Raw genomic sequence first — 21,034 nt, 5'->3', positions numbered from 1 at the left:
TACACCAAATACATTTTTTTTGAAATTTAAAAACCATCAAATTAAACTCTTGCATGTACAAAAAATCGTCTGATCTTTCACTGTGGACTCCAAATTATGGTCAGATGCATCGCCCTTGACAGGTGGCCAGAATTGGGGTCCACGTGTGGTAAATTGAAGTGATTCGACATAGTTCAGAAAGGCTCATCAGTGTTTGAACAGGTCCCACAATCCATCGGGACGAGAGCACTGGAGGGATGAATACAGCCAACACCGAGACGTCCTTAAAGAAAACCTGCTGCAGCCTGGAAGCGACAGTTCACCTGTCAACACCACAACAACCACAGCTTGAGGACAAGTCTCTGACTGTGCTCGAGTCAAAGCTCAGCCTCAAATACCCAGGAGACACCTGAAGTTAAAGATGTGTCCCATCCACTCTCATGGAGCAGGTGGTAGTGTGGTCACTGTCGATTGATGAGCGAAAATCCATTTAATACAGGATAGATAACAACCTCCATCCTGTCACTTTTTAATATAAGATAAAACCTCAGGGTTTCTGATGAATTCTTAATGTGACTAAAATAAACAACATGTTATCAACTAATTTTAAAAACCTGTGGTGAAAGAGAACTCAATCCGGCAGTTTGAGACTCTTTCAAAAACACCCACCTGTTTACTAAGGGTTTACATCACTACCATTATATCTGTCCTTGGTTTGTTGTATTTATTTTATTCAATTTATTCCCAACTCTGCAAAGTGACCTTGGGTAAACTTGAAAGGTGCGATATCAGTTCAAGAAATTATTATTATTGTTGTTATTATTAAAAATGTAATAATTAGTCCTGAAAGTGATTATTAAACTGTTCAACTTGAAATTGATAAAGTTAAAAAAGTCTAATTAGCATTGGTAATATAAAGACATTTTACCTCATATGTGATTTGATTTTACAACAGAGTGAAAATAGTTTATCCTCTAAAAATACAAGTTGCAGTTTTTCTTCTTGTGTATTCTTTAAGGCCCTTCCACTTTTTTACATGTGTAGGTCATTGAGATATTTTTCTCTGATCGTATCCCTGCAGGAACATGAGGGGGTGGGATTTGTAAAGCTTGTCTCCAACCCAGGTAGAATATTACAGCAGATTTACATTCACATCACAGGATGTAAATCTGGGGTTTAATGTAAATGTCAGGAAAGATAAGGAGTCTTGAACAGACTGGGGATATATCATTGCTAAGCGTAGGTGTGAAATTATGATTTGATGTACAGACTGATTTACAGCTTCAAAACCTAGTAACATTCAATAGGTTGAAACATTTGGTGAAATCTCTTTCTGTGTGTTTATGTGAATGAGTTTTACTGCTTTTTATACAAACATGGATTAATAAGGGCTAATGCTAATTGTAATGATATTATTATTAGTTGGAAGGAATTTGATTCTGGGATGTTATTGATTGTACAGTTGTGTTTTGAATTACAGGACAATTGTTCTTCATAGATTTGGCTTTGCAGCTGTAGTCCAGTCTCACTATACTTCAACATGAAGTGTAGTGGGTAAACACTGCTACATATGGTAGTACATACCTATATATGTTCCCCAACAGCATTAAAAAAACAACTAAAAGAAAGCAAAAAATAGAGCACAAGAGGGGATTGTTAACGCGATTGTAAAAGTGTTGTTTAAGAACGTTTTTGTGTCGTTGTCTTGAAGCTGTTGGCAGAAGATGAAATGTATCTCCCATCAGGCTTCTGCACAGGTTTTGTCTCTGTTAAGACACTGAGACGGTCGCTTGCACTCTAATGAGTGACTTGCTTTAGTGGAGTAAAACAATGCCTCCACTGTCCCTTTAGAAAACACAGACATGCCTCTGCACATCAACTTTCTCTTTAATTACTACATTTTACAAATACTGTGATTTTGAGGTTGTCACATGAAAACAATGTCCATGGAGGCACTATGCATTGCCAGACTGCACTCGTGTAAATGTACTGTGACGGTCTGAGGTCAAATGTAGATCACAGTTTGCTGAAAAGTCAGCGTGAGGTTTCAATGATAGCCTACAGTATTTGAGCCACATTGGCCTTGAGTTTACATTTCTTACAATGTAAGATAACTATATTAGTGACTATATGTGCTTAAGGTAGTCAAGCCTTAGTGTAAATAAAATGTTTTGTGAGGCTTTTGTAGCTTCACAACTATCACATTACATAAAGTTGACTTCTTGAAGCAAACATGGAAAATCATATTACAATCTTCCTTTTAAGTCTAAAGTGTTGACTTCAACCGGACTAAAGATGCTGTTTAACTGATATTAGTGCCTGTGAGCTGTGTCACTATGTTGTGTTATGTTAGTGAAACACATGTTTACTCACCATGGAGGCATGTGTGTTGCTTCCTTCTGGTGATCCCGTCAGCCAGGTCACCTAGTGATGATGAATTAAAGGAAACACACCGAGGAGAATCTTGGGAAATGGAGGGAAACGTGATGTGCCAATGTCCTGGATCTGCCACAAGAGGTCGCTGTTTAGCAGTAGTAAAAACGCCTCGTTCACTTGACACTTTTGCAGATGATTCAAAAGTAGAAAAACACCATGTCCACTTTGATAAAATAACAAAACTCTTACATTTCAATGCTCCGTTTTCACTACAACGCAATATGAACTTTCTGAGTTAAATTTTGCATGCCAGAATTTTGCAAGGTACTTCCTCAAATTTGAGATCAGCGTGTCATAATTTCAAGGTGCCTCATAATTACGATACCAAGTCATAACCGTGAGACCGAGCTACTGACTTCACTTTTATCATCAATATATTGTCAGCTATTAACAATTTAAACATATATAACTGTAACAGCTGAAAATAAAAGCATCATGTTGAAATACTACAGTTGGATTTGAAGGATTTGTGTCTTTGGGCTACACAATGGTCTAAACTCATAGAGCTGACTGACAGATTTTCCAATAAACTGATAGATTACAACAAATAATATACAATTAAATGCAAGAAAAGCCACATTAACCTAACCTCTTGGAGGTGTGTGGATTGAAATCAGAGGTCACCGTTGTGTTACGTGTTGATAGATTTTCCTGAAGCGTATTTGGCATGATAGCTCCATCAAAAACATTTCAGAGCCAGCTGCAATAAATTTGTTGCACTAAATAACACACAGATGAAAATCTCAATTTTCCATAATATTGTTCATAATGGCGTAAACCCACACATCTTATTGGCATAGAAAACTGTGAATATTACAACAATCACCGTACATTATTGGTGACACAAACAGACATCTTAGTTCCCTGTGCCAAGGAAATTAAATTAATTTGATTGAAACTGTGTGGAAGAATGGGACACGGCCAAGAAATAACTATAAAATGTTTTGGCACATCCAGTAATTTCTTTTTCATTAACTCTGACTTGACACTTTCACCAATTTGATTGAAATTCATGAATCGAAATGAAATTAATCACGCATATTTAGGAGACTTATCATTTTAAGTGTGTGTTGTTTGGTGTAGCAGTCAATCAATCTATCTGTCCATTCTAGTTCCTTAATGTTTTGTTGGCCATGAGCAGCAGCAGTACTGGGTGCAGTTGCACTCCGAGCCCACTAGATGGCAGGTCCATTCCATGTGTGACAGGCTTACTGAACCCAAACAAAGCATCATGTTGAAAACACACTCAGAGGTCCATGGGTCATTTTCAAACAGAAGATATTTTATTTGAAGCACTTAACTCTGACCGATGTACATTATCCAACAGCTTATTGGTCAGCTCACTCCGTACGTTCGCCATGAACAGGAAGCCTCACCGTCACTTTACTGTCCATCACAGCAGCAGATCCACAACTACCAACTCCTTACAAAAACCAAAAGAATCACCAAAATACAGACGCCAGCCAGCCAGCCCAAAAAAATACAAAACCACATCCATTTTGTCTGCGTGACATAGACTGCATGGATACACTTCTACAAATATTATCAAAAGCTATTTGTTCAAGGAATAAATCAGCGTTAGCCTCAATACAAAACTGCCACTGTATTATTGCAAAGCAAGGACTGTTAAGAGCAAAAACTGGCATTCGCATACACCGATATAGGAAGAACATGGTTCATTAGTTTCATATGACCAGTGGAGGCAGCGGGGGGGGGGCCGGGACCTTGCAGCACAGTGGTCGGATTTGATGTTGGGCCTGAAGGGATGGACCCTATTCATGGAAACAACCTGGTAACAGGTGAACAGGGTCCTGCTGCTGAAAGTCACAGAGGGAAGGTCTTAGCAGCTCTCTGGAGTTTGAGTGACTTCTCCTCAACCTTCCAGAGAAGTGTCAGTTAGCAGCATACATGATCCTCCTCCAGTTAAACTACTGTTGTTTTTCTTTTTGACTCAACTGTGGTGAGAAGTGCTTCCTTCATTAAGAATCTAATGGAAAAAAATTGATGTGAAAATACATTATACTGTTTGTGGGTTGGATTTATGCAGGTTTGTTATAGCCTTAAATAATTCTTGTTTATCTTTGGCAAATGTGCTAAATGCAGGAACTGTTACACCCGGGAAGAGGCACTATAAGAAGAATACTGTGTACTTTGTCAGTTTCTGATTTGTGATGCAAAAATCTAAAGCTTTAACTCGAAGCAGATGAAAATACAAATTTGCTTTGTGTGAACGTTGTCTAAATTCATGAAAGGTAAAAAAAAATGCTTCACCAGCAAGAATATTGTTCAGTTTAGAAGATGAATACAGCAGTTTCTTGTTTTTTCACTCAATATAATGTGAGGATATTTCACAGGATGAATAAAAGGCAAAACATCGTACTTGTTCCAGTCAAATCCGCTCTTAGTAACCATGAACAGCAGACCCTCCAGATATTCTGTTTCATTTGCATAGAACCTGCCTTACATCATTCATAAAGCGCACTATTACTGCTTCCATCGTTTTTTTATAACAATAGAATCTCCAGCAAAACAACTTTTTGATACCAAAGTCACCAGTAAACTAGTTAATATGTTCCAAGTCTATTCTACATTGCACCAAAACCAAACTGAACACAGGAGATACACGAAAAAATCTACAGTCACTTTCATGATGTCATTATTTACAGTCAGATACAAATATGGTTTCATTCAGTCATTCAACACTGACAAATAAAATGTTTCCTTTTAAGGCGCAAACCTGTTAAATTGCCATGCAAACACACACATTCCATTGCAAAGCAGCCATCGAGACACAAGGACAGAAGCTGACACTGAAGAGTGTGTATAATGTCTTCTGCTTATTCTAGTTTAGCCAGGTATAATGTTTTATTCTGGATGACACACGCACACACTATGTCACTTTTTCAGGCTTTTCAGGCAACGAGAGCACAAAAGGAAAAAGAACGCCCTTCGCCTCCAGAGGTGCCCTCAGCGCCTCCTCCACAAAGTAGCCGCCCTCCTCCTCCACTACGAACTGAAGCGTCTGGGATTTGTTCACGCAGTAGATGCAGTTCCCGATGACGGCGCACCTGAACGGTAAGTGGCTCCCGGGCCTGTGCGATGCCAAGTCGTGCCACATTTTCACTATGGTGTTGTACTTGAAGACGGTGATGCCCTGCTCACGGTTGACGTCGAAGCGGTAGATGAAGCTCTTGAACGCCACCATGTCTGTGGACTTCTTCCTGCTGTTGTTGAAGGGGCACTCCTGCCACTCGTCCCTCTTGGGGTCGTACTTGACGAGGCGGTAGAAGAGGGAGCCCCCTGAGACGTAGAGTTCTCCGCTGCAGGTGGTGGCTTCGTGGGCCACGGCAAAGGCTCCCTTGGGCAAAGGCGCCACGGTAGTCCAGCGGTCCATGCGAGGGTCGTATTTTTCCACTGTAAACAAACATTCCCCTCCGATGGCGTACAAATGGCCGTCCATGGACACGAGCTTGAGCTGGGCTCGAGCCTGGTTCAGAGGTCTGACCTCAGCCCAGCGGTTGGTTATGGGGTTGTAACAGAAGACTTTGTCCGACACTTTGCCTTTGTCACCGTTGCCCTTGATCCCCCCTGCCACAAACAGGTAGTTGTACAAGGTGCACATCCCGCACCCTTTAGTGTTTAAGTCCTCAGGCATCGCCGTCAAAGGTCTCCAGTCATTCGCCGTTTCGTTAAAGAAGTAAATCATATGGTTATCTTCTAAAGACCCCTCCGACAAGGGGCTCTGTGGCCGGCTGCCGCAGCGACTCTGCGGCCTGCTCCCGACTCGATCAAACACATCGTTTATCTCTGCGATCATCAGCGTCTTCCTCCCTTCCATTCTCTTCCTAAGGATCAGGTCCCGCTCCGATCCGGTCAGACGCCCGTACACGGCGGGGTCTTTGAGGACCTTGAGGAAATTGTCGCTCATGTAGCCATAGGCCGTCTCCTTCAGCTCGTTCAGCCGCTGCTTTTTGGCGATGGTAAGAATCTCGTAGCAGTTCTCTGCAGTGATTTGTTCCGACATGGAGTCCATGGCGGCCTGGACGGCGCAGGGGATCTGGAGGATTTTAGCGCCTGTGATGACCTCGACGACATTGTCCTTGCTCACATTCACCTTGGAGGTGTAAATGTAGTCAATCAACGTAGACAATGTCTTGTAGCTCATTCCCTTTACCTTGAGGATGTCTCGTGACAGCCGCGCCTTAAAGTAGTCGCTCTTCTCTGCAAGGACAGATTTGTGAGCACTGATTGTTTGCCCGCCAACTTCGATGACTAGATCAGGCTTTTCTTTCGCTGATGTATTTTCAGCTGGCTGTTCCAGGTTTGATTTTAGCCCTGAGCGATCAGTTTCCTCTTGGCCTCCACTAGACAAGCATACTTTGGCTCTGGCGCCGTTGTACATTTCATTGCTTGTACAGTTTTGCAGCGTGTCAGAAACATGATTGGACACAGAGTCAGTATGAAGAGGGAGATCCAGAGCCCCCTTAACATTAGAGAGGTGGTACTGATCAGCTCTGGAGTCGTATGAGCCGTTGCCTTTCTGATGATCGATGTGATTATTCTCCATCAGCCTCCCATCCAACAGGTACTCCTTCTCAAACACCGGAGTAGGGCTCAAGTCCTTGTCCTCCGGCAGGAATGCCTGGACGTACCCCGGACATAAACTCCCATCTCTGTTGGCGGGCTTGATGAGGTCGGGGTTTGCGACGTGGAGGATGACGTCGGCCTCCATGGTGATGGCCCCTCCGCCTTGCCTGTGGCCCTCGTTCATGTTGACGTCCTCACTAGGGACAGGAGACGTTGTCTTCGCCGATCATGATGACGGGATAGAATAACACTTCACCTACATGGAGGGAAAACAAGGAGGAAGCGAGAAAAAAGATTTACAATTTTATTTCCAGTAGAATTGATGACGGTGGTCTTTTAACAGGATTTCCTGAAAAGACAATCATCTTACAACTCATCTGAAATCTGCTGCAAGAGTTTGAAGCAAATCTAAAAAGACCATCACAGGAGGAACAGCTATTTTACATCTTCAACTTTTGTTAAATATAAACTCAGATTTTATCCTTGGTATTTCATTGACTTCTTAATCTCTTTTAATTATCTTAAACTCTGCATTCTGCTTTTAAATAGATTTTTCTTTTCATCTAGTCTCTGTGCTGTGTTTAATGTACAGCACCTTGAATCTACCTCTGTGTATGGAATCGGCTGTACAAATAAAACGGCCTTACATCTCTGAGGGGCGCTATTTCTCTAGTGGAAACAGCTCGGAACCAGTGGATTTTAAAGGAAAATATTACCTTGCTCTCCTGCTGTTGCCAGGTTTGCTCTACAACTCACCACTATAGTAATGTGGCATCATGTCAACCTATACGTGGAGGCTTTTGGGTGCATTATCTGCAGATCAAAGCCACTCCTACGTGTGGCTTTGATCATAAAAGTGCTCGACGTATGTGCAACACGGTCTGTCCGTTAGTCGTGGTAATCTGGAGACGCCCAGGGCGCATGCGCACAGGGTGTTGCGCCGATGGAGGAATTAATCTCTAATATGAAGAATAAAAGGAGGATTGTGTTTTATCAGTAACTCCTGTGAGACATTCCACAGACCGTGTCCATGGAAACGTGATAAACCAGGTCCCGCAGTGGAGTCCTGCGGGAGGACGAGGTGTGGTAACCTCATTAGAATCTATATATAAGGATGTGAGATCAGCTCCCGTTAAATGTGACCTACCTGCGGTTCTGATTCAACAGCAGCTTCTCTCTCTCCCTCTCTCTGCTGCTGGTCTCTCCTCTCAGCTCAGTTACGTAAGTCCCGATGAAGCAGACTCTCCTGCGGCTCCGCTGGTTCACTTCTCCCGACACGTTCCAGCCGCTTTGTCCCTCCGATCAGCGCTTTTCATCCAGACTGCGCAGCCTCCTGGTTCTGTCCGCTCCCGACCCGCACTGAGGTGTCTGCCCGGGCGGCGGCAGCAGGAGGAGGAGGAGGAAGAGGAGGAAGAGGAGGAGGAGGAGGCAGGAGGACGGAGGGGACGATCAACCAGTCATTCCAGGTCGCACCTCCTTCTGATCGGTGAGCTCCTCCGGTGTGAAGCTGCTGGGCACATCCAGTGTCTGTGTGGTGAGTTCCTGCTGAGTCCTCTCCTCTCTCTCTCTCTTTCTCTCTCTCTGTTCTGTACAGTGCACTACAGTAAGGCGGTTATTACTGATATAAGCCACGCCCACTACAGTCGGCATTAACCCTACACTCAGGAAAGCACGCGGCTCCATCTGTCGTGTGCGCGCCCTCCGGACTCATCCAGGAGATGCGACATTCCGTTACGCATCCTCCTTTACGCATCATCCCCGAGCTGGGTACCAGGACGTGTGGCAGCAGGAGGGGGGGTCCGCATGGGGATTTAAATATGTGGGACACCCCTCCCTCCCTCCTTCCCTCCCTTTCTCCCCTCATGCCTGTGCACACACACTGGTACAGCAACCCCAACATAAGACTCACAAAAAGTGTGATCCTACACTTAAAATAAACCCAAAAAGAGTATTGCCTGTTGGAATATTACACACTCATAAATATTAGTCTCCTAAATATGTCAAAATGTTTGAGAAATCAACAAAAATGGCGTATAAAACACCACATCTTTAAATATTAAGTTGAAAGTAAAACCCTGGATCCTTTCTGTTTCCGACCCACACCAAAATTTGATGGATTCTTCCTCGACCCGTACCACAGCCTTCCACCATGTTATGTATGGTAATCCATGTGGATGCTTTTGCATAATCATGGTAACAAACACACTGATGGAAACATAACCTCATTGGTGGAGGTAATAAATAAAGTGTACATGAGGGAGGTTTAACCACAAACTTCCCAATGCTTTGAAAGTTAAATTCACATTTTCCATCTGCTGATGATGCAACACTATTTCACGCGGAGTTCAATGAGAGACACAGTCCGAACCAATCAAAATGTGTGAGACATAAACACACTCAACCTGTGACAAGGGGCATCACTAAAGAGCAGCAGCTGCAGGAGCACAATTTTCTTTTTTTGTAAATCCTGGGGTCCACAACCTCTCCTCCTTGGAGACTGTGCAGCGTCTTAGCAACTGGCCTTCAAATACAAAAATAGACGGGAGCCACCACGAGGGCATCGCACAACTATCGGCCCTGTGAGATTAGACAGCTTTCAGCTGGGAGGGTTTAATGCCAGATATTCTGAGAACAAAGACTCGCTGACGACACACACACACACACAGCATGGAAGTGTCTCCATGGAAACATCAGGGTCAAAGGGATAACAAAAGGACTTCACGACCCAGCACTGTCTTGATATGTGAGCAATGGCAACACCCAGCCAGACGCACTGATAACCCGGTTACTTACTTACACTGAGACTGAGGTGTGGCCATGTTTTACTTCTGGTTAATAAATACAAGACAGTGTTCAGTTACAGGAGTTAAACATGATCTCAAGTTCAAGTCGGTAAAAATCAGATGAGATTATATTTAGGAATCATCCTTAGGTGCTGTGGATTGCAGCTTTCAATGAAAACCTTCGAGAGTCATCTTGCCTATTTTTGTTACAGCTGACATGATCGTGAAAGCCGGCTGAGCACGAGTGGGCGGGAGCCTCATAAGAGAGAGAATGTCTTGACCCTTTCTGCTCGGCAGTGGGAGAAATGAGCAGCAGAATCCCGGAAGAGCTGCATCAGGCTCAGTTCCTGCAGCCCCTCAGGCACATTGCTAGTCCCTGCATGTACTGATGGCTGCACACAGTCGGAGCGGAGGAGAAGTACAAGGTTTGAATAAAAAAAAAGTGTTCACACCATTTCCTCCTTCTTTTATCTCCACTTGAGTATGACAAAAATGGGTTTGCTTCAAAACTGTACTTTGTTTGGCTTTAAAGATTCCAAAACTGCAGAAAAGCTTCCACAAGACCGACGTGTGTTTCCCTGAAAGTTTAACTGACACGACAAAAAAGATATAATCACAAAAAAGAGGAAACTCTCAATAAAAAAATCATGAAATACACAAGTTTGCTCAATAAAACAATGTTTATGGATTTGTTAATGCACATAACAGACATACATACACATTATAACAAAGTATAAAGCTTTTCATCCTTTTTTTAAAATATCCTTATGTGAGAAACAAATATGCATTAGGGGGAAACAACAAACTCTCTTGTGGTGATAAAGACTCTTTTCTTCCCTTTATGAACAGAATCCCTGGCCAGCCAGGGATTCTCCTCAGACCCTCTCAAACTAATTCAGTCATCCATACTTCACCTTTTTTTCTCTATATCCCTTTCTCTGCTCTGTTTACAGTATAGTTGCAGCTTCAATGGTAAAAAAAAAAAAAAAAAGCATCTGATTCCATATATATAAAAACTTCCTCTGACCCCAGATCTGCTGCACATGTGAATCTGAGCTGCTACACGTCACGTTCACAACTCGAGCCTTGACAGACGATCTGAAGTCCTAAATCCTAATAATCGTACGAGAAACTTCCATGTAACACTTTCAAAGCTCGGTCGTTTCCTCGCGAGCCTTTTGAGCAGGACCACGTCGTCGATCGAGTCCCGTTTCCTTTTCAACACTGGTTTAAACACTGCAGTCAACTGTGTGGCACAAACACTGGGAAGCAATGGAATGTATTAGCCATGTTATAGAACACTTTTATCAGAGAGTGAAATGAAAAGACCTTGTAGTGTTTTTTTTAAATACATCCTTAACAAGTGGAGAGTATCCTTCGACTTGTCTGTCGGATGGTGTTTGTATCGAGCGTAATGGTTGAGTGGTTTTATCGATCCTTTGTGTTTTATGGCAGGAGACGATGATGCAGAGTTCTCGATGCAGTTCTGCTTTAAATAACACGTTTAGTTGTGATTTTCTGTGAAGTTTAACACCACGTCTCACAGGGAGAGTTCTGTGGAGCCGGAAACCTGAAAAACACAGAAAATATATAAATATTGGTGAGAGGTATACACACAACATAGTTTCTACTTGTAACTGATAGAATGCTGTTGTACTGACCCGTCAATGAGTTTCTGGTGTCACATGTGGAGTAAAGGAATCTGCCAGATCATGATAGTGGACGTTGTGTCCTCGTGGCGAGATGGTTTGGTCTTTTTGTTCACCCTGCGGTGGCCCAGACCCCCGGACACCACCAGCAGCGAGCTCACGTCCACCTTGCTGGAGCGCCGCCCCCTCCGCTGGTGGGCGGGGTCGTGGAGCACGTCGTACAGGGCGCCGTCCTCCGGCCCGTGCTCCAGCGAGCCCTGGGACGGGGCCAGGGAGCCGCAGGACGAGGAGGACGCAGAGTCTCGGAGAGCCATGGCCGTGCAGCCCGCCTCCCCCAGCCACACGCCTCGGCCCTGAGGAGGAGTCGGCGCTGCATCCGGGGGCGGGGGGGTGTTCTCCGCATCCTCAGTCCCTGCTGGCTGGACTGGGGCGGGAGGGGCGGGGGAGGCCGGGCCCGTGGATCGATTGCAGACCGCAGCAGCCACGGTGAGGAACTTCACTGCTCCGCTGTGAGCGTGGAACGACACCATGCCTCGACCTGACGACCAGCACACACACATCAGGGCTCATCCTGCTTGTTTCACACACTTTGCTTTTTGTGAATGTTTATCATCAATATGAATGTCTGAGAAGTGAAATTAATAATCTGAAACTTTATCATATGTTTGAATTGCCACTTTTTGTGTCAATAACCATAAAATGTAATCAGCCTCACCTAACATGAGTAATGTGAGAACCTATCCAGGGCAAAATAAACAACAAATAACTTATTTTTCAGGGATCTCAAGCAAACAGCAAATCACAGACTCCTGAATGCAATATCTCCTCTTGAGAATACATTATTTTAAGGTCATTATATCGCCATGCTGTTTAAAACTATGATGAATAAACTAATAGGTTTTCACCTGAAAATTTTTTATTGTTACGAAAAAACCCAAACACCAGACATTCTCTAGTTTCCTCTTTTGGAAACCCTTGTTAAGGCGAAACAGTTCGTAAACTGAGCGAGATTCTTATTTAAATTATGATGGAACTGCTAAATCTGGTGTAAAATAGGTATTTAAGTCTTGATCTTACATAAGAACAGTACATTTGAAATAGTGACTCAGTGATGTTTGGTGTTACCTGTGACCTTGGGGATCCCCTGCAGTCTGGGGACAGAGAGGGCCACCGTCACCCCCAGGTTGGTCCCCACCAGCAGCAGACCATGACACACCAGCAGGCTGCTCACTGACACTCGCTGGTTCCCTGCAGAAGAAAACAAACACACAACATGGCTTTCATTTCCCGAAGTCAAATCCAGTGACATTTGCAATGGTCAGAGTTAAATGGCTCTTGGCTGAGACATGTTCCAGGGTTTAAGGTGTCAGGTGTGAACTGTTGGACCTCACACAGATGCACCGAGCACACGCTTCTCTCCTGGAAAATCATAGAAGTGCATATTTAATGGGCCACTTCAGCCTGAATACAGTGTGGTGTGTGTGTGGGAGGGAGGACACATATATCTTTTTAGCGAGTGGGGGCATTTTCGTAGCGATGATGTTCAGCGGTTATTTGTCTCCAGGGCAACGTAGAGGAGAGGAGTCTGGGTAGGAGCGAGCTCTTTTCAAGAGGCTGAACGCAGAAAAACACAGAGCTGTTGTCCGCTTTGAGTCAAACAGGCAAACACAAAAGTGTTATGTAACAGATTGGTGTAATTAAGCAGGGAGCGCTGCCTCTATTGAGGAAGCTTACGGCAGCTGCAAAGGGACAATCTGAGCTGACCTTTAATTTCCCCTCCTGGCTAGAAAAATTACTGTGATGCTCTTTAGGGCTTTAAAGCAGCTTTTGTGAAGTTAACAGCACCTTTCAGGCTCGCTGACGGATGTTTGGTGACCTGTGATGTGACCTGTGATGTGGAGTTGGGCGCTCGGCTCGGACCGACCCTGCACGGGAGCCGTGTCGGGAGCGAGCTGTGTGAGAAACGGTATCTGGTCATTTTTATTGAATCGATTTCAAAATCATCGTTTTTCAGGATTGTGTGAGGAATCTGGGGTTTGGCAGAAACAGTCATTTCAGTGCTGCTATGTGGGAGGCGAGACTGTCATGAGTCATTACTGCTGCAACAGCTTGACTTGAATTTCCTCCCTAAAAGTAATCCTCTTGGGTTTAAGGAAAAATTACTGCCAGTCTCTGCAGGCTGACCCCCCCGCTCCCCCCCTCCCCGGAGCTGACCCCTTGCTAAGGGCACACGCACACGCCACCCGGCCACACTTCCAGGAACCCTGCCAGACAGACAGAGGGCAGGTACAGTGGAGGACGAGGCTGCGTCTTGCCCACATGTGCTTCTAATGAGATCCAGAGTGAGCAGGAACACACGGCCTGCTGGTCGGAGGGGGCCTTGCTCAACTTCCTCCTTTCATAATATTTGGAGTTCCCCACCCAGAGGGTGAACTAAAATAAACCCAGAGTGAGCATCAACACGGCCCGGCTCTGGCCCTGATCCCGCACCACAGCCCCACTTTGATCTCCACTTGCTCCCGACAAGCACCAGCAGGCGGGAGGAGCAAATCCCAAACTTTGCAATAATACACTGTATCAGCCTATTCTATTAGTGGAGGAATAACAGATCAGCAGAATGTGAGGAATCATTGGATCAGGCTCTAAAGCTGGAAGTTACAACATCTTTCTTTAATACTACTATTGTAACACATGTTCCCAAAAGTGTATTGATCGCCCCCTGGTGGCCGGGTGCAGTATATGTAATAAACCCTGCCTCCTCCATGTTACTGGATAGGACATGGGTCAAAAAATAAAAATAAATTAAATACACATCAAATAATTTTTTCTCAAAGAGGGTTTCTGACATTCAATTTAGTTATTATCAGACTAATGTTCAAGTGTTTTTCAGGAAAGTTTGGTTTAATTTAGATATTTGACGCTATATAAATGGGGTGAAACGTAATGATTGACAGCTAAGAATGACTCAGGATTAGTCGAACGCGTGTATCTGTGGGATCTCGAACCAGAACGATGTTGTTACAAATAAATCCTGAATACTACACACCATTAATTATTTTCAAAGATTCTCAGTTTTAGCTGTAGCTCCCTGACAGTGCAGCTATGGGACGCTATCATGTTGAGTCAGCGCTTTGTGAGTGAACGTTCCTTCAGGATTAAGCATGTTATCCGTGTTGGGACGTGTGCAACAATAGTGGCGTACAAACAAAGAGAAGCTGGAGGTGTTATTTACTGACCCCCCTGATGTTTGTCTCCCATTAGACCGCGCACGGCTGCCTTTATAGGTCACAGAGCAGCATACACAGGCAGACGAGACCCTCAGCACCCCAGCCAGTCAGCCACCATCCTCTGAGACAGGAAGGTCTTGCTTTGATGGAGGCCTTTTGAAGTGCTTCTTCAGAACTTGTTACGATATTCTTGTATTAAGTTTAAACTTATTTACATTTAACGCAATGACTTCCCAAAATGATTTCCTTTAATTTGGGGATTTTATGATTCATTTTCAGCTTTTGTCGATTCTTTGGCCTTGTCTTTACCCTGGTCCTAAATAGGTTTAATAAAATAAATTCACATCCAGAAGAACCCTAAATATGGCTCCTTTTAAAATCAGTGAAAATGTCCAAAACCGCACGATCTCGCAAAGTTAAAGAAAGTGAAAAAAATCCTGGATCCACCCCAAATGTAACGGGTTCTTCCCCGACCAAAGTTTTTGGGAAATGCATCAAAAAGTTTTTGTGTAATCTTACTTACAAAAAAAAAAAAAAAACAACAAACACACCAGAATAACACTAAATAGAGTGCATGTCTCGCAGAGGCCTAAATTTTCACATATTCATAGATATCAGTTCCCTAAATATGTCTGATTATTTACATCAAGATCCATTAATTATTCTCTGTGTGAAAAGCTAATACATGTCAATGTTAAAGCAAGAGAAATAAAAAGATTCCTGAATCCACCTCCCATCCATACCAGGATGAAATGGGTTCTTCCGTGACTCATACGGAAGAACCCATTCATTCATTATATTTATATTTAACACAAGTGTTTCTAAATGTTTCCTTTAATTTGGCCATTTTTAGACTATTCTAAACCATCCTTTCACCAAGTTTTGTGGAAATCTGTTCATTTGTTTTTGTCTAATCTTACCCACAATCAACCAAACAACAACCTCCTTGGTGGAGCTAATAAGAAAACCCCCATTGCATCTCTGCGTGTCTAACACACTCGGTATACACTGGGAATATAGAGTAGTCCAATAAACACGACATCCAATCAGCTACTGATACCACTAAATTACTCTAAAACATAAACTGTCTAGGGTTCTTTAATAAACACGAGCTTTGAGTTACAGTGATAATGACGGCTATTAGGGCATATTAGCCCGCTGTGTGTTCAGTGCTTGGATAAGGAAGTGTGGTCTCCACAGACGGGAGTTAGAAGAAATTGCTCCAACATGCTCGAACATGAGAAGGATAACACCACCTTCAGCACCTCCTGCATTTAACACTGCACCATTCATCAACGCCGTTCACACTGAAGACAACGCCCTGTGTTTTTTCTTTGAGGAGATACAGCTCATTGGATCAGTGTGTTTTCTGTAGACAAGCCACATCCGCATTAGGGTCTGTAATGTGATATTCCTTCAAATAACGTTGACTTCCTGGAGATTCAGAGATTCATAAAAAAAAAAAAAAAAGATCTAATTTCATTGCTATTTTCCTACGAGACGATTTCATTTCTAACTCGTGTCTCGGTAAACAAGTGTGGATGGAGCGAGGCGCTGCAGAGGGAAGGCCCCGTCACTCTTGGCCTCACACACACATGGATTGCAGACGGTCCCTTCCTGTCCCAAACTGTTTGGCTGGCAAATCCAATTACGCCAGAGATTGTGCAGAAACAGCACATTTTTTGGTCTCATTCTGTTCCCCCGGCAGCGGCCAGCAGCAGCGAGTGCCAGGGTGGAACCCTCTGGAGCAGATCAACACAGACGACAAGCAGAGAGCCAGTGAGACAGGTGGATTCAATGCAACTGCTTCATTCAAATTAAACAAATCTCATCTACACACCCTTGATCATGGATTAAAGAAAAAGACTTTTGATTTCCATGCTGACTGACAGGCCAAGGAGCCAGTGCAGCTATCAGAGGAAGTGAGCTTTCTGATGGCGAGGCCCCGGAGGAGGGAAGCTTTCATGTGCGGTGGTCTGTCCCAGATACGGCTTCCTCCGCGGTTGCATGGATCCTATTAGCCAGTACTGGCAGCGAGGTCCCATTGCAGGCAGCTTTTATCATTCACATCTGTCTGAGAAAGAGGCCTTCCCCCGTAACTCCAAACACTGGGCATCACACAGAGATTCTCTCACGAGGATCAAGGGAATCGGAGCAGTTCTCTTATCTTGTACACGTTTCCCTTGCAATTTGAAAGGTCCTCAAGGAAATTCAGAGCTGATAGCACTGACCATTAATCTGTTTTTCTCTACAGTCAGAAGCATGACGCTGCAGAATGGCTGTTCATCATCGTGCCACGGTGAAAAACCTGTAGCCATGGTTACAATAGGACATTAGAGAATGGTTATTTGTTGCAGTTTTTTTTTTTTTTTTTTACATTTGCAGAGCCTGATTTTGGCTTCGGAGCTGCTCTAGCAAATTAGTGACATTTAAAAACCTTCTCCCTAAACCCAATAACAAGGGATCTGACATTCTGCAGATTAACTCATGTCGCTTGAAGAAAGGAGAAGAGTCAGATGAAAAGAGCTACCGTGCAGATTTAGCAGATTCAACACGACTCACACGCAACGTGCTTCTGACATTTTGTACCTAAATACTCCTGATGCCTTTCTGAATGTTATTCCTACCTCGTAGCAATAACAGAGAAATCCCTCGGAGGAATCACTGCAAACACATCCTATGCTCAACTAAGCTAATGACGATATTGTTAATGATGAAGACGAACAGGTAAGGCTACAGACTACAGGGCCAGTTAATTAGTGAAGATCATAACACACAAAACGACTGTGACCAAAAACACAGATTCAAAATCTTCAGGTACCACAACTATAAAACAAGATTATACCAGAAGTATATTCCAGTTTAAAAAGTATGGAAGTGTTGAACAAATATAAAATTCTGGGAATTCTGGAAAACATGGTCGGGACATTTTTCTGACTTTGCCTTTCACATATGAAGAACAAAGCAGGAGATGATCAGACACGATCACAACGACATGTGAGGAGTAGAGCATGGAGGAGGGAGGAAGGAGGAAGGAGGAAGGAGGAAGGAGGAAGGAGGAAGGAGGAGGGAGGACATGATGAATACATGTAGCTGTTATTACAGCAATTCGACACTGGCATCAGCTGTCAATTCTCAGTGTCTTATCAAGTCGACTTCTTTATAGCTATATTCAACATGTATGTGAATGTCCACAGCAACTGACTCGGACATTTGCGTTTTTTTCCAACCCCTTCAGTGCATGTCAGGTAATATCCAGACTTCAGTGCATGTCTGAAAGCAGCTTTAAAGATAACTTTGGAAACACTTCTAGCTGTCTGCATTACTCTGTATGGAGGAAATCAGCAGTTTCTCAACTGCACACATCCAGACTTCCTCCCAACAGCAGCAATCTCCTCTCAGTAACAGAACACACAACTGTGTTTTTGGGTCAAGCTGACGTAACACAACAGATTACAAGATCCAAATCTACTGTGATGACTTCAGCCTTGATTCACTTTAACTACAACACTCATCCGATCTGATCTGAACATCCTCAGTGACAATGTTTGGCTTAAACACACATGGCAGGAGCTTCTCCTTATGTCACATCCCAATACAAACACTATGGTCTATTACCATAGAAACTGAACCAGTTTCTAATCTAAAGGACACAGGCAGGAACTGAGAGCAGTGTTGTTTTGTTATACAATGCAATTCACTCCTCAGTTTCGGGTATGCACTATGCATCATGGGGTTAACATCTCCAGGGCCTGTAAAACAAATATTAGCTCATCTGCAAGAAACTCATCTGGAATGAAACTGTCTGTGAGCGATGGCTCATTTCGCTCGCCTCTGTATTTGTTACAACCTGCTAATGACAGGTCTACAGCAGCAGCGCCTTACAACATCACAGACCCAGGGTGAGCCACGGCGGAGGGATGATGTAATCAAATTACCTTTCAAAGCAGAGAAAAACCTCTGTGATCAGAATCACTGCACTCACTCGTAACGCTACATTAGATCAAACAAACAACCTGCAAATATTCATACATTGTTATCTACAACAAGGAGGTTATGTTTTCACCTCTGTCCATTTGTTACTAATACAACTACTAAAAACATTTTCATTAAACCTGGTGGAAGGACGTGGTGTAGGTCAGGAAGTTTTTTTTTTAATGGGTTAAAGAAACATTTTTACCAATTTCACAGGAAATAATTCACGGGTATAAGCCATATTTAGAGGAGTGATATCTATGAGTGTGTAAAATTTGAAGCAGTTGATGTGTGGATGTGGATCCAAAAAGCAAAATCCGGATCCAATTTTAGGAATTAAATGTGGTTTCATAAGGGTCTGTTGGCCATGGCGGCGGTATGTGCTCTTCAGCGCCTGTCTAGTTGTTCATATTTTGATCTTTTTTGCTTGACATTTTCATGGTTCAATAAATTTTAAAAAAGCTTGCCACCATTACATTTTGATTAATTATTGGAGAAGGGGTTGTTTGTTCTTATGAAGTGATTCATTTCTCTCATGTTTCATGTGGCTGAGGACTGTTAATTTATGCTGATCTCCAAAAGTAGCTCAGCTGTAAATCTGCACTGTATTTCAATTCGACATCTAAATTCCTGTCTATATTTGGTCAATCATAAAAGTTTGTGTTTGAGCTCAATTTTGAGCTGGATTTTTCCTTTTAGACAGCACCTTCCAAAACTCACTACGTTGCCATAAAATGACTTGAGGAGGTCAAAAGTTTAGTTTGTTACGCAACACTATGAATAGGGACAAAATGAGAGGTCCCAGATCCACTGTTTAGAAGAGGACGAGAGCGTGACAGAGCTGCCATAACAACAGCTGTCTGGATGAGCTACGACACTGATGTCAGCTAATTACTGACAGGTAACGAGTAAGACAACATTTTTAACACGTGAGCTCAGGGGACATTCAAACGTCAACCACAGGTGCAGAGGCGTATTTGAATAAGCACAGTGGATGAGATGATCAAAAAGGAGAACACCTATGCTTTGCTGTTCTTTGTGGGACAGTTTGACACTCACTAAAAGGTTTCAGGCCCCGTCAGGCGTGCGGATCACATTACTGAGTGACACTCAAAGAGAAGGCAGAGAGAACTGAGAGTGATGGTGGTGGGTACGGTGGTAAAGGAGGTGAGACCGCAGAATGACTATCAATCAATCTCAAACCACATGACTGTACACAGGCCAAGGACTTCTTCAAGGTGAGAAAACACTCAATCCATCCAATATCCATATTGCTTATTCTTTGAGGGCTGCAAGAGGAGAAGGGTACAGGTGGTGGTTGTTATTGGCTATTGAGTAGAAAAAAATCAAAGAAGATTGAACCACCTGCAAGAGCAACTAGAGTCCAACTGTCCCCTTTAATTCCATCAAGCTACACAAAATCAACCACACTGGACAGTTCCTTAAACATTTCTGATTTCCTTTCAATCAAGAGCCATGAAGTCATTTTTCTTAGTGTTAAATCAGACAAAATTAAAATGATGTATTACCAGGCAGTATATTGTGGACAGGTGTAGCGATGTTAATGTCCTGTAGGGGCTCCAGGGTCTCCGTGTGGAAAAGGCGGAGTGTGGAACCCGAACTGAAGGCGATCCAAATGCCCACCCCGGCCACCACCATGTGGGACACCACCATGCCCTCCTCCTGGTGGGTCTCCAGCTGCCTCTGGATCAGGAGCACAGGGCATAGTGACAGGAGTAAGTCATCACACTACTGCACATTGACACTAAATTCAGTATGAGGGACCAAACCTATCACAAAAAAATAAACAAGAAAATAATAAAATTGATAAACAGATATAAACAGGTCAGTGTATACAGCCTGTAGGATTGTAAACTGTGTAATTCTCATTAGCATCTACGTCACCATAAATACATTATCACTGGCGAACATAAAATGACGGGAATTGGAGCATTTTTTTTCCGTTTTTTGCACCAACATATTTGTAACTTTCTAGGCTCAGACTAAATGTTTTTTTCGAGGAGGATCTCTGGCTGTTGGTGGCCACTAAAGCCAAAATTGCGGGCTTCCTGTTTGGTCTAGCATATCTTTCCAAGATACTTTTTTGTTTGTCATGAAAAGACACATGTCCCTATTGATTTTTGTAGATGTCGGCCAATCAAGTGCCAGGGCTGTTATTTAGGGGGCGCTAGTCAGTTATTTTGCCACGCCCATTCCTTAAAACCATATGAATGTTTGCAGGCGTTTGACGAAAAGTCACAGTAATCTTATGTCTTCATTATCAATGTCTTGAGACCCATTTGATACAGTTTGACGTGGTTGAGGTCAGTGGATGATGAGCAATACAGCCTAGTGTAAGACGTTAAAAAAACAAGACATTTCCTGTTGCCACCAGGGG

General features: G+C 43.4%; 2 protein-coding genes across 2 annotated transcripts in view; both read right to left on the bottom strand.

The window, feature by feature from the left end:
• Positions 1 to 4,760: 4,760 nt before the first annotated feature.
• On the bottom strand, positions 4,761 to 8,256 carry LOC133015923 (kelch repeat and BTB domain-containing protein 11). The gene is made up of 2 exons (XM_061083211.1): positions 8,150 to 8,256; positions 4,761 to 7,258 (listed from the first exon to the last, which is right to left on the bottom strand). The coding sequence occupies exon 2, from the start codon at positions 7,184 to 7,186 to the stop codon at positions 5,306 to 5,308; it is 1,881 nt and encodes a 626-aa protein (XP_060939194.1). The 5' UTR covers positions 7,187 to 7,258; positions 8,150 to 8,256; the 3' UTR covers positions 4,761 to 5,305.
• A 2,234-nt stretch (positions 8,257 to 10,490) lies between these two features.
• The window catches only part of arhgef10 (Rho guanine nucleotide exchange factor (GEF) 10), a 49,901-nt gene continuing 39,357 nt past the window's right edge, over positions 10,491 to 21,034 (bottom strand). The window contains exons 26-29 of the mRNA XM_061082757.1: positions 20,166 to 20,340; positions 12,560 to 12,682; positions 11,447 to 11,972; positions 10,491 to 11,355 (exon numbers count right to left, since the gene is read on the bottom strand). Of these exons, the coding sequence (XP_060938740.1) occupies positions 11,467 to 11,972; positions 12,560 to 12,682; positions 20,166 to 20,340 (804 nt within the window). The 3' untranslated portion in view covers positions 10,491 to 11,355; positions 11,447 to 11,466. The remainder of the gene's footprint in view (positions 11,356 to 11,446; positions 11,973 to 12,559; positions 12,683 to 20,165; positions 20,341 to 21,034) is intronic.

Source organism: Limanda limanda, chromosome 12, assembly GCF_963576545.1.
Source record: "Limanda limanda chromosome 12, fLimLim1.1, whole genome shotgun sequence".
In the NCBI taxonomy this organism is placed as follows: domain Eukaryota; kingdom Metazoa; phylum Chordata; class Actinopteri; order Pleuronectiformes; family Pleuronectidae; genus Limanda; species Limanda limanda.
The sequence above is the reverse complement of the archived record's forward strand: the minus strand, read 5'-3'. Positions and strand labels throughout refer to the sequence as shown.